This window comes from Hyla sarda, chromosome 1 (assembly GCF_029499605.1).
Source record: "Hyla sarda isolate aHylSar1 chromosome 1, aHylSar1.hap1, whole genome shotgun sequence".
NCBI lineage: Eukaryota > Metazoa > Chordata > Amphibia > Anura > Hylidae > Hyla > Hyla sarda.
Genome location: NC_079189.1, coordinates 616,009,605 through 616,023,405, shown reverse-complemented (window position 1 = coordinate 616,023,405; position 13,801 = coordinate 616,009,605). Strand labels below are relative to the sequence as shown.

Sequence of the window (13,801 nt, the reverse complement as noted above, 5' to 3'; positions counted from 1 at the left end):
CTGTATAATGTCCAGCAGTGTCACCTCTATAATTATCACCAGACTCCTCCACTACCGTATAATGTCCCTGCAGTGTCACCTCTCCAGTCATCACCAGACCCCTCCATTACTGTATAATGTCCCAGCAGTGTCACCTCTCTAATCATCACGAGACCCCTCCATTACTGTATAATGTCCCAGCAGTGTCACCTCTCTAATCATCACCAGACCCCTCCATTACTGTATAATGTCCCAGCAGTGTCACCTCTCCAGTCATCACCAGACCCCTCCATTACTGTATAATGTCCCAGCAGTGTCACCTCTCTAATCATCACCTGACCCCTCCATTACTGTATAATGTCCCAGCAGTGTCACCTCTCCAGTCATCACCAGATCTCTCCATTACTGTATAATGTCCCTGCAGTGTCACCTCCAGTCATTACCAGACCCCTCCATTACTGTATCATGTCCCAGCAGTGTCACCTCTCTAATCATCACCTGACCCCTCCATTACTGTATAATGTACCAGCAGTGTCACCTCTCCAGTCATCACCAGACCCCTCCATTACTGTATAATGTCAAGCAGGGTCACCTCTCTAATCATCACCAGATCCCTCCTTTACTGTATAATGTCCAGCAGGGTCACCTCTCCAGTCATCACCAGACCCCTCCATTACTGTATAATGTCCCAGCATTCCCAGCAGTGTCACCTCTCCAGTCATCACCAGACCCCTCCATTATTGTATAATGTCCAGCAGTGTCACCTCTCTAATCATCACCAGACCCCTCCATTACTGTATAATGTCCCAGCAGTGTCACCTCTCTAATCATCACCAGACCCCTCCATTACTGTATAATGTCCCAGCAGTGTCACCTCTCCAATCATCACCAGACCCCTCCATTACTGTATAATGTCCCAGCAGGGTCACCTCTCCAGTCAGCAGCTCAGTGATCCTGTGGGTGAGTTCTAGGATCTTCTTCTCATGTATCAGTGAGTGGGGTGAAGTCTTCGTGATGGGGCCCTGGGCCTTGCTCCGTCCTCCTGACCCATAGGGGGTCACACTCTCTCCAGTTGACTTCTTCATTACTGTGTAAGCCTGTATATGTGAGGACACTTATCACTACATATATTTTAAGGATTCTTACATAGTAACATACTTTGTAAGGTCAAAAAAAGACATTGAGTTCAACCTAAAACCCTATTGTATTCATCCAGAGGAAGGCAAAATCCCCCATGAGGCTGATGCCAATTGCCCCATGACAGAGGAAAAATCCCTTCCCGACCCCAATATGGCATCAGAATAAATCCCTGGAATTATGTTCTATCCCCATAAATTTAATATCCACAACCTGTAATGTTATTACTCAGACATCAAAACATCATGAGGCAGAGAGTCCCATAGTCTCACTGCTCTTACAGTAAAGAATCCTCCATCATTACATCATGTGGAGAGAATTCCACAGTCTCACTGCTCTTACAGTAAAGAATTCTCCATCACTACATCATGTTGAGAGAGTCCCATAGTCTCACTGCTCTTACAGTAAAGAATCCTCCATCACTACATCTTGTGGAGATGGTCCCACAGTCACACTGCTCTTACAGTAAAGAATCTCTGTCTGTGATGATGATGAAACCTTATTCCGTCTAGACGTAGAGGATGCCCCCTTGTCATAATTACCGGCCTAGGTATAAAAAGATCCCTATACTGACCCTTCATATATCTGTACATTGTGATCAGATCCCCAAAGGCGTCTTCTCTCTAAACTAAATAACCCCAAGTGACAACCTGTCCTGGTCCTATAATCCCCCCAAAACCATTATTATCCTGGTCCTGTAATCCCCCATTGTGTTATTAAATGGTCACTCTCATTAAACCTAAATGTTGCTATTGCACTCCTTATTGTAAATAAAAAATCTTTCTAATGTACTTTGTTTAAAAAAAACATGAAGTTTTCTATGTTTTATTTGTTTTCAAAAAAGCAGCCACTAGGTGTCTCCCTACTTGTCCAGAGCACATTTCCCCCCCATCTCTTGCACAGACTTTTGGACTCCTGCTGGCCTGGCCGAAGTCCAAAATCAGGAAATGCTGAGGAGGGTGTGTGTGCAGCCTTAGCCAATCATAGCTCATCTCACACAGAACTGCTCTGGGCTGTGTGTAGCAGAGTGAGGGAGGAAGTTCTCCCCTGTATGGCTTCAGATGATGTCATACCTGCTGGGGAACGCCCCCTTCCCTGTCTGTGAATCTCACTGAGACTGAGCAGAAAATACAGAACAATATCAAGGTAGAAAAACTAAAAAATAATAATAATAAATGCCGGGGGTGGTTTATCATGATGGGGGCAGTGACCGGGGGGATTATAACATTTAACAAGATCATGACAGGTACTCTTTAACCCCTTAAGGACTCAGACCATTTTATTTTTACGTTTTTTCCTCCTCCATAACTCTTTTATATTTTCCTCCACAGAGTCGTATGAGGGCTTGTTTTTTGCGCGACCAGTCGTCCGTTGTAATGACATCACTCACTTTACCATAAAATGTACGGCGCAACCCAAAAAAATACTATTTGTGTGGGGAAATTAAAAAGAAAACAGCAATTTAGCAAATTTTGGAAGGTTTCGTTTTCATGCTGAACACTTTACGGTAAAACTGACGCGTTCTTTATTCTTTGGGTCAATACGATTAAAATGACCCCCATGATAATGTACTTTTCTATTACTGTTGCACCTAAAAAATATCGCAAACTTTAACAAAATTAGTATGTTTTAAATCCCCCTAATTTGAAGACCTATAACTTTTTCATTTCACCGTATAAACAGCGGCATGAGGGCTCATTTTTTGCGCCACGATCTGTACTTTTTATTGATACCATATTTGCTTATATAAAACTTTTAATATATTGTTTATAAATTTTATTTGAAATAAAATATTATAAAAAAAAAGCTGCAAATTTGTCCTTTTTTTTTTTTTTTATTTTACGTTCACGCCGTTCACATACGGTATCATTAACATTATATTTTAATAGTTCCGATATTTACACATGGGGCGATACCAAAGATGTATATAAAATCCACCCCCCCCCCTTTTTGGGGTGAAATGGGGAAAATGGGACATTTTTAATTTTCATTGGGGGGAGGGGATTTTTCAAATTTTTTTTTTTTACTTTTTTTAAACACTTTTTATGTCTTTTTATATCATTTGATTGCTAATACTGTTCAGTGCTGTGCATAGGGCATAGCACTGATCAGTGTTATCTGTCATGTGGGCGATCCGATCATCCATTTTAGTGACTGCACTGCCGCAGGTGCCGTGATCTGTATTGATCAAGGCATCTGAGGGGTTAATGGCGGACATCCACGCGATCGCGGATGTCGGCCGTTACCGGCGGGTCCCTGGCTGCCGCGCATGACCCGAGCATTGCTCCGATGTTCGCGGTCATGTACAGGAAGTAAATGTACGTCCTGGTGCGTTAAGGGGTTAATAGAGATATGAGTAATGTTATGTGACCTCTCACCTCTCCAGATATCAAGTAGATTATTTCTAGGGTGAGGACAAGTATCTCTGCAGCCGTCTGTTCTCTGTCCTCATCCATCTCTGGGGGGTCATTCTCCATCATGTCCTGGTACTGATCCTTGTGTCCTTCTACATACTCCGCCTCCTCCATGGAGAAATAGACCGCCACATCCTGACACCTTATAGGAACCTGACACACAATGATACCGTCATCACCAGATCCCTCCATTACTGTATAATGTCCCAGCAGTGTCACCTCTCTAATCATCACCAGACCCCTCCATTACTGTATAATGTCCCAGCAGTGTCACCTCTCTAGTCATCACCTGACCCCTCCATTACTGTATAATGTCCCAGCATTCCCAGCAGTGTCACCTCTCCAGTCATCACCAGACCCCTCCATTACTGTATAATGTCCCAGCAGTGTCACCTCTCCAGTCATCACCAGACCCCTCCATTACTGTATAATGTCCCAGCAGTGTCACCTCTATAGTCATCACCAGACCCCTCCATTACTGTATAATGTCCCAGCAGTGTCACCTCTCCAGTCATCACCAGACCCCTCCATTACTGTATAATGTCCCAGCAGTGTCACCTCTCCAGTCATCACCAGACCCCTCCATTACTGTATAATGTCCCAGCAGTGTCACCTCTCTAATCATCACCAGACCCCTCCATTACTGTATAATGTCCCTGCAGTGTCACCTCTCTAATCATCACCAGACCCTCCATTACTGTATAATGTCCAGCAGTGTCACCTCTCCAGTCATCACCAGACCCCTCCATTACTGTATAATGTCCCAGCAGTGTCACCTCTACAGTCATCACCAGACCCCTCCATTACTGTATAATGTCCCAGCAGTGTCACCTCTCTAATCATCCCCAGACCCCTCCATTACTGTATAATGTCCCAGCAGTGTCACCTCTCCAGTCATCACCAGACTCCTCCATTACTGTATAATGTCCCAGCAGTGTCACCTCTCTAGTAATCACCAGACCCCTCCATTACTGTATAATGTCCCAGCAGTGTCACCTCTCTAATCATCACCAGACCCCTCCATTACTGTATAATATCCCAGCAGTGTCACCTCTCTAATCATCACCAGACCCCTCCATTACTGTATAATGTCCCAGCAGTGTCACCTATCCAGTCATCACCAGACTCCTCCATTACTGTATAATGTCCCAGCAGTGTCACCTCTCTAATCATCACCAGACCCCTCCATTACTGTATAATGTCCCAGCAGTGTCATCTCTCCAGTCATCACCAGACTCCTCCATTACTGTATAATGTCCCAGCAGTGTCACCTCTCCAGTCATCACCAGACTCCTCCATTACTGTATAATGTCCCAGCAGTGTCACCTCTCTAGTCATCACCAGACCCCTCCATTACTGAATAATGTCCCAGCAGTGTCACCTCTCTAATCATCCCCAGACCCCTCCATTACTGTATAATGTCCCAGCAGTGTCACCTATCCAGTCATCACCAGACTCCTCCATTACTGTATAATGTCCCAGCAGTGTCACCTCTCTAATCATCACCAGACCCCTCCATTACTGTATAATGTCCCAGCAGGGTCACCTCTCTAATCATCACCAGACCCCTCCATAACTGTATAATGTCCCAGCAGTGTCACCTCTCCAGTCATCACCAGACCCCTCCATTACTGTATAATGTCCAGCAGTGTCACCTCTCCAGTCATCACCAGACCCCTCCATTACTGTATAATGTCCCAGCAGTGTCACCTCTCTAATCATCACCAGACCCCTCCATTACTGTATAATGTCCCAGCAGGGTCACCTCTCTAATCATCACCAGACCCCTCCATTACTGTATAATGTCCCAGCAGTGTCACCTCTCCAGTCATCACCAGACCCATCCATTACTGTATAATGTCCAGCAGTGTCACCTCTCCAGTCATCACCAGACCCCTCCATTACTGTATAATGTCCCAGCAGTGTCACCTCTCCAGTCATCACAAGACCCCTCCATTACTGTACAATGTCCCAGCAGTGTCACCTCTCCAGTCATCAGACCCCTCCATTACTGTATAATGTTCCAGCAGTGTCACCTCTCTAATCATCACCAGACCCCTCCATTACTGTATAATGTCCCAGAAGTCACCTCTCCAGTCAACACCAGACCCCTCCATTACTGTATAATGTCCCAGCAGTGTCACCTCTCCAGTCATCACCAGACCCCTCCATTACTGTATAATGTCCCAGCAGTGTCACCTCTCTAATCATCACCAGACCCCTCTATTACTGTATAATGTCCCAGCAGTGTCACCTCTAATCATCACCAGACCCCTCCATTACTGTATAATATCCCAGCAGTGTCACCTCTCCAGTTATCACCAGACCCCTCCATTACTGTATAATGTCCCAGCAGTGTCACCTCTCCAGTCATCACCAGACCCCTCCATTACTGTATAATGTCCCAGCAGTGTCACCTCTCCAGTCACCACCAGACCCCTCCATTACTGTATAATGTCCCAGTAGTGTCACCTCTCCAGTCATCACCAGACCCCTCCATTACTGTACAATGTCCCAGCAGTGTCACCTCTCCAGTCATCACCAGACCCCTCCATTACTGTATAATGTCCCAGCAGTGTCACCTCTCCAGTCATCAGCAGACCCCTCCATTACTGTATAATGTCCCAGCAGTGTCACCTCTCTAATCATCACCAGACCCCTCCATTACTGTATAATGTCCCAGCAGTGTCACCTCTCTAATCATCACCAGACCCCTCCATTACTGTATAATGTTCCAGCAGGGTCACCTCTCCAGTCACCACCAGACCCCTCCATTACTGTATAATGTCACAGCAGTGTCACCTCTCTAGTCATCACCAGACCCCTCCAGTACTGTATAATGTCCCAGCAGTGTCACCTCTCCAGTCATCACCAGACCCCTCCATTACTATATAATGTCCCAGCATTGTCACCTCTCTAATCATCACCAGACCCCTCCATTACTGTATAATGTCCCAGCAGTGTCACCTCTCCAGTTATCATCAGACCTATCCATTACTGTATAATATCCCAGCAGTGTCACCTCTCCAGTCATCACCAGACTCCTCCATTACTGTATAATGTCCCAGCAGTGTCACCTCTCCAGTTATCATCAGACCCCTCCATTACTGTATAATGTCCCAGCAGTGTCACCTCTCCAGTCATCACCAGACCCCTCCATTACTGTATAATGTCCCAGCAGTGTCACCTCTCTAATCATCACCAGACCCCTCCATTACTGTATAATGTCCAGCAGGGTCACCTCTCCAGTCATCACCAGACCCCTCCATTACTGTATAATGTCACAGCAGTGTCACCTCTCCAGTCATCACCAGACCCCTCCATTACTGTATAATGTCCCAGCAGTTTCACCTCTCCAGTTATCACCAGACCCCTCCATTACTGTATAATGTCCCAGCAGTGTCACCTCTCCAGTCATCACCAGACCCTCCATTACTGTATAATGTCCCAGCAGTGTCACCTCTCTAATCATCACCAGACCCCTCCATTACTATATAATGTCCCAGCAGTGTCACCTCTCCAGTCATCACCAGACCCCTCCATTACTGTATAATGTCCCAGCAGTGTCACCTCTCCAGTCATCACCAGACCCCTCCATTATTGTATAATGTCCCTGCAGTGTCACCTCTCTAATCATCAGCAGACCCCTCCATTACTGTATAATGTCCCAGCAGTGTCACCTCTCTAATCATCACCAGACCCCTCCATTACTGTATAATGTCCCAGCAGTGTCACCTCTCCAGTCATCACCAGACCCCTCCATTACTGTATAATGTCCCAGCAGTGTCACCTCTCTAATCATCACCAGACCCCTCCATTACTGTATAATGTCCCAGCAGTGTCACCTCTCCAGTCATCACCAGACCCCTCCAGTACTGTATAATGTCCCAGCAGTGTCACCTCTCCAGTCATCACCAGACCACTCCATTACTGTATAATGTCCCAGCAGTGTCACCTCTCTAATCATCACCAGACCCCTCCATTACTGTATAATATCCCAGCAGTGTCACCTCTCCAGTTATCACCAGACCCCTCCATTACTATATAATGTCCAGCAGTGTCACCTCTCTAATCATCACCAGACCCCTCCATTACTGTATAATGTCCCAGCAGTGTCACCTCTCTAGTCATCACCAGACCCCTCCATTACTGTATAATGTCCCAGCAGTGTCACCTCTCCACTCATCACCAGACCCCTCCATTACTATATAATGTCCAGCAGTGTCACCTCTCTAATCATCACCAGACCCCTCCATTACTGTATAATGTCCAGTGGGGTCACCTCTCCAGTCATCACCAGACCTCTCCATTACTGTATAATGTCCCAGCAGTGTCACCTCTCTAATCATCACCAGACCCCTCCATTACTGTATAATGTCCCAGCAGTGTCACCTCTCCAGTCATCACCAGACCCCTCCATTATTGTATAATGTCCCAGCAGTGTCACCTCTCCAGTCATCACCAGACCCCTCCATTACTATATAATGTCCAGCAGTGTCACCTCTCTAGTCATCACCAGACCCCTCCATTATTGTATAATGTCCCAGCAGTGTCACCTCTCCAGTTATCACCAGACCCCTCCATTACTGTATAATGTCCCAGCAGTGTCACCTCTCTAATCATTACCAGATCTCTCCATTACTGTATAATGTCCCAGCAGTGTCACATCTCTAATCATCACCAGACCCCTCCATTACTGTATAATGTCCCAGCAGTGTCACCTCTCTAATCATCACCAGACCCCTCCATTACTGTATAATGTCCCAGCAGGGTCACCTCTCTAATCATCACCAGACCCCTCCACTACTGTATAATGTCCAGCAGGGTCACCTCTCTAATCAGCAGCTCCATCATCTTGTTGATGAGTTCTAGGATCTTCTTGTTGTTCCTCTCATGTATCATGGAGTGAGGTGGAGGGTCTGTGATGGGGTTCGGGCCCCTGCTCCATCCTCCGGACTCCCCCGATGTCTTCCTCACTATGGTATAATCCTGTGTATGGAGAGAGACACAAATCTGGTGATCAGTATAAATCCCGGGATCAACGACCATCTCCAGAATCTATGACTATAACCTGTGATATTATTACACTGAAGAAAGTCATCGGGCCCCTCCTGATCTCTTGTATTTCCCCATGACACCTTCTTCTGGAGGAGAACCCCATAGTCTCACTGCTCTTACAGTAAAGAATCCCCCTCTATGTTGTTTTGAGACTTCCGTTCCTCTACATATAGATTTCCCCTTATTATAGTTGTAGGCCCCTTTTTTTTCATATCAACTGGGTCCAGAAAGTTAAACAGATTTGTTAATTACTTCTATTAAAAAAACGTAATCCTTCCAGTACTTATTAGCTTCTGTACGCTCCACAGGAAGTTGTGTAGTTCTTTCCAGTCTGACCACAGTGCTCTCTGCATGTTAGGAACTGTCCAGAGCAGGTGAGGTTTGCTTCTACTCTGGACAGTTCCTGACATGGACAGAGGTGGCAGCAGAGAGCACTTTGTCAGACTGAAAAGAACTGAACTTCGTCTGTAGTATACAGCAGCTTATAAGTACTGGAAGGGTTAAGATTTTTTAGTAGAAGAAATTAACAAAATCTGTTTAACTTTCTGGACTGACAGTAGGGTATAAGATGTCTGATCACGGGGGTCCCGTCATTAGCTCACAGTGTTTGAAATCCTCTAAGGGGAAGGTGATGTGTCCTTCTCTTGTGGTGGTGGGAGGGGACGTGTCCCTACGTGTGGTGGTGGGAGGGGGCGTGTCCCTCTTTGTGGTGGTGGGAGGGGGCGTGTCCCTCTTTTTGGTGGTGGGAGGGGGCGTGTCCCTACTTGTGGTGGTGGGATGGGGTCGTGTCCCTCCTTGTGGCGGTGGGAGGGGATTGGTGTGTGGTGGGAGGGGATTGGTGTGTGGTGGGAGGGGGCATGTCCCTCCTTGTGGTGGCGGGAGAGGATTGGTGTGCGGTGAGAGGGGGCATGTCCCTCCTTGTGGTGGTGGGAGGGGGCGTGTCCCTCCTTGTGGTGGTGGGAGAGGATTGGTGTGCGGTGGGAGGGGGCGTGTCCCTCCTTGTGGTGGTGGGAGAGGATTGGTGTGCGGTGGGAGGGGGCGTGTCCCTCCTTGTGGTGGATGGAGGGGGCGTGTCCCTCCTTGTGGTGGTGGGAGAGGATTGGTGTGCGGTGGGAGGGGGCGTGTCCCTCCTTGTGGTGGCGGGAGAGGATTGGTGTGCGGTGAGAGGGGGCATGTCCCTCCTTGTGGTGGTGGGAAGGGGCGTGTTCCTCTGTGGTGGTAGGATGGGGTCGTGTCCCTCCTTGCGGCGGTGGGAGGGGATTGGTGTGTGGTGGGAGGGGATTAGTGTGTGGTGGGAGGGGGCATGTCCCTCCTTGTGGTGGTGGGAGAGGATTGGTGTGCGGTGGGAGGGGGCGTGTCCCTCCTTGTGGTGGATGGAGGGGGCGTGTCCCTCCTTGTGGTGGTGGGAGAGGATTGGTGTGCGGCGGGAGGGGACGTGTCCCTCCTTGTGGTGGCGGGAGAGGATTGGTGTGCGGTGAGAGGGGGCATGTCCCTCCTTGTGGTGGTGGGAGGGGGCGTGTCCCTCCTTGTGGTGGTGGGAGAGGATTGGTGTGCGGTGGGAGGGGGCGTGTCCCTCCTTGTGGTGGTGGGAGAGGATTGGTGTGCGGTGGGAGGGGGCGTGTCCCTCCTTGTGGTGGATGGAGGGGGCGTGTCCCTCCTTGTGGTGGTGGGAGAGGATTGGTGTGCGGTGGGAGGGGGCGTGTCCCTCCTTGTGGTGGCGGGAGAGGATTGGTGTGCGGTGAGAGGGGGCATGTCCCTCCTTGTGGTGGTGGGAAGGGGCGTGTTCCTCTGTGGTGGTAGGATGGGGTCGTGTCCCTCCTTGCGGCGGTGGGAGGGGATTGGTGTGTGGTGGGAGGGGATTAGTGTGTGGTGGGAGGGGGCATGTCCCTCCTTGTGGTGGTGGGAGAGGATTGGTGTGCGGTGGGAGGGGGCGTGTCCCTCCTTGTGGTGGATGGAGGGGGCGTGTCCCTCCTTGTGGTGGTGGGAGAGGATTGGTGTGCGGCGGGAGGGGACGTGTCCCTCCTTGTGGTGGTGGGAGGGGGCGTGTCCCTCCTTGTGGTGGTGGGAGGGGGCGTGTCCCTCCTTGTGGTGGTGGGATGGGGTCGTGTCCCTCCTTGTGGCGGTGGGAGGGGATTGGTGTGTGGTGGAAGGGGATTGGTGTGTGGTGGGAGGGGGCGTGTCCCTCCTTGTGGTGGTGGGAGGGGGCGTGTCCCTTCTTGTGGTGGTGGGAGAGGATTGGTGTGTGGCGGGAGGGGGCGTGTCCCTCCTTGTGGTGGTGGGAGGGGGCGTGTCCCTCCTTGTGGTGGTGGGAGGGGGCGTGTCTCCCCTTGTGGTGGCGGGAGGTGATTGGTATGTGTGGTGGGAGGGGGTGTGTCCCTCCTTGTGGTGGTGGGAGGGGATTGGTGGGTGGTGGGACGTGATTGGTATGTGTGGTGGGAGGGGGTGTGTCCCTCCTTGTGGTGGTGGGAGGGGATTGGTATGTGTGGTGGGAGGGGGTGTGTCCCTCCTCGTGGTGGTGGGAGGGGATTGGTGGGTGGTGGGAGGTGATTGGTATGTGCAGTGGGAGGGGGCGTGTCCCTCCTTGTGGTGGTGGGAGGGGTTTGGTATTTCTGCTCATGCAGCCTTGTCTGTTTCTCATCTCTTGTCTATTACTCATGGACAAGCCTGATGCGGCTGTAGGACTGGTAAGTGTCCCAGTAGGTATGGAGACCCCTATTGGTGGAATTTTCAGGGGACTTTTTTTTTAATAAATATTCAAAAAAATGGAAACAACCATATTCTAAAGGTCTTTAACCTTCATCAGTAACAACATAGAAAAGGTTTTTGGATCTCACGGTGCCCATTTCATTTCTACAGCATCTCCTGTACGAAGTTCGGGACTAAGTCTCAGCCTCATCAACCCCCTTTTGGCCGTCACGCCCCCTCCCATAGACTTGCATAGTGGGGGCGGGGTGACATCACACAGGGGCGGAGTCGTGACGTCCCGATACTCCGGCCCCGTGGTCGGCACACGGCAGATTCTGAGCTGGCAGCGCGGCGTGCAGCTCCCCGAAATGGGTGCTGAATGCAAGATTGCGGGGGTCCTTTGGATGGGATAAGATGTCTTAGGGCCGGAGTACCCCTTTAATACTTATGTATATGGTGTTTGTACACATGTGATTGCTATACTACTCACTGGTGACATAGGATGTAGAGGTCAATGTCTTGTGATGCTCCCCATCCGTTTTTGTTGTTTTCTTTGGGGGCTGTGTATTTTATAGGGTGGGTCATTTTAATGGGAGGGCTATTTTTGTCTTTTGTCATTTTCAATAAAGATTCTATATTGATAATATTACAGTGACAATCTCTTGTAGGTTGGGTGTTGTATTTGATTGACATATTGTGTAGCTGGATTGTAGGTTGATATTATTATTATTTATATAGGTAAATAATATTTTTGGGTTCTCTCTGCTACAATTTTATTTACAGAATGTATTTATCTCCTTATAATGTTTTGATGTCCCCCCTCCCCCACCACCTTCTTGTTTTAGTATTCCACGCGTTTTCCTCTAATCATTTATCGCATCCCTAATTGTTTTGGATACCCAAATTGGTTTTCTCCTATTTCTAGCACATTAATTCCTGTAGGGTTTATATCATTCACAAGATCTATTCAGGATGCCCTCAAATTGTCCCATATAGACATTGGTTCCCATGGTAACTGCCCATATTGGGGCTGATCCTTCCTATTGATCCATTGGTTCCCATGGTAACTGCAAATATTGGGGCTGATCCTTCCTATAACATTCCTATTGGCCCATTGGTTCCCATGGTAACTGCCCATATTGGGGCTGATCCTTCCTATTGGTCCATTGGTTCCCATGGTAACTGCCCATATTGGGGCTGATCCTTCCTATAACATTCCTATTGGCCCATTGGTTCCCATGGTAACTGCCCATATTGGGGCTGATCCTTCCTATTGGTCCATTGGTTCCCATGGTAACTGCCCATATTGGGGCTGATCCTTCCTATAACATTCCTATTGGCCCATTAGTTGCCATGGTAACTGCCCATATTGGGGCTGATCCTTCCTATAACATTCCTATTGGCCCATTGGTTCCCATGGTAACTGCCCATATTGGGGCTGATCCTACCTATAACATTCCTATTGGCCCATTGGTTCCCATGGTAACTGCCCATATTGGGGCTGATCCTTCCTATAATATTCCTATTGGCCCATTGGTTCCCATGGTAACTGCCCATATTGGGGCTGATCCTTCCTATAACATTCCTATTGGCCCATTGGTTCCCATGGTAACTGCCCATATTGGGGCTGATCCTTCCTATAACATTCCTATTGGCCCATTGGTTCCCATGGTAACTGCCCATATTGGGGCTGATCCTTCCTATAACATTCCTATTGGTTCCCATGGTAACTGCCCATATTGGGGCGGATCCTTCCTATAACATTCCTATTGGCCCATTGGTTGCCATGGTAACTGCCCATATTGGGGCTGATCCTTCCTATCATGTCTTCTCTTCCCTATAATCCAATAAAGATGATAGAAATCTAGAGGAGTCACCTCTCCGGTCAGCAGGCGGATGATCTCCAGGGTGATGTGTAATAGTCCTGTAGTCACATCAGTCCTGTCCGGGGACATCCTGGGGGCAGGGGGAGAGAGGACGGGGGTGGATGAAGGACCTGTGGTGATGTCACGTGAGGGGGCGGAGCTAGGCACTGACGAGGATAGTGGTGGATGAAGGACCTGTGAGGATGTAGTGTAGGGGCGGAGCTCAGGTGTGGATGGGATAGTTGTGGATGAAGGACCTGTGAGGATGTCATATGGGGCGGGGCTCAGCGGTGAAAATGATAGTGGTGGATGAAGGATTTGTGAGGATGATCATGTGACATGAGGGGCGGGGCTCAGCAGTGACAAGGACGGTGGTGGATGTAGGACCTGTGAAAATGATCATGTGACATGAAGAGGCGGGGCTCAGCAAGGACAAGGACGGTGGTGGATGAAGGACCTGTGAGGATGATCATGTGACATGAGGGGCGGGGCTCAGCAGTGACTAGAATAGTGGAGGATGAAGGACCTGTGAGGATGATCATGTGACACGAGGGGCGGGACTCAGCAGTGACAAGAATAGTGGTGGATGAAGGACCTGTCAGGATGATCATGTGACATGAGGGGCGGGGCTCAGCAGTGACAAGGACGGTGGTGGATGAAGGA

The 13,801-nt window shown here is 48.9% G+C and overlaps 1 protein-coding gene across 7 annotated transcripts in view; it reads right to left on the bottom strand.

Annotated features, from left to right (window-relative positions):
• The window catches only part of LOC130299009 (gastrula zinc finger protein XlCGF26.1-like), a 34,540-nt gene extending 21,016 nt beyond the window's left edge, over nucleotides 1-13,524 (bottom strand). Inside the window, exons 1-5 of one of the 7 annotated variants that reach the window (XM_056551390.1) lie at nucleotides 13,396-13,469; nucleotides 13,285-13,333; nucleotides 8,361-8,519; nucleotides 3,495-3,683; nucleotides 909-1,076 (exon numbers count right to left, since the gene is read on the bottom strand). In XM_056551390.1, coding sequence (XP_056407365.1) covers nucleotides 909-1,076; nucleotides 3,495-3,683; nucleotides 8,361-8,432 — 429 coding nt within the window. In that variant the 5' untranslated portion in view covers nucleotides 8,433-8,519; nucleotides 13,285-13,333; nucleotides 13,396-13,469. The other 6 variants (XM_056551385.1, XM_056551387.1, XM_056551389.1 and 3 more) reach the window with 6 other exon arrangements.
• Nucleotides 13,525-13,801: the final 277 nt, after the last annotated feature.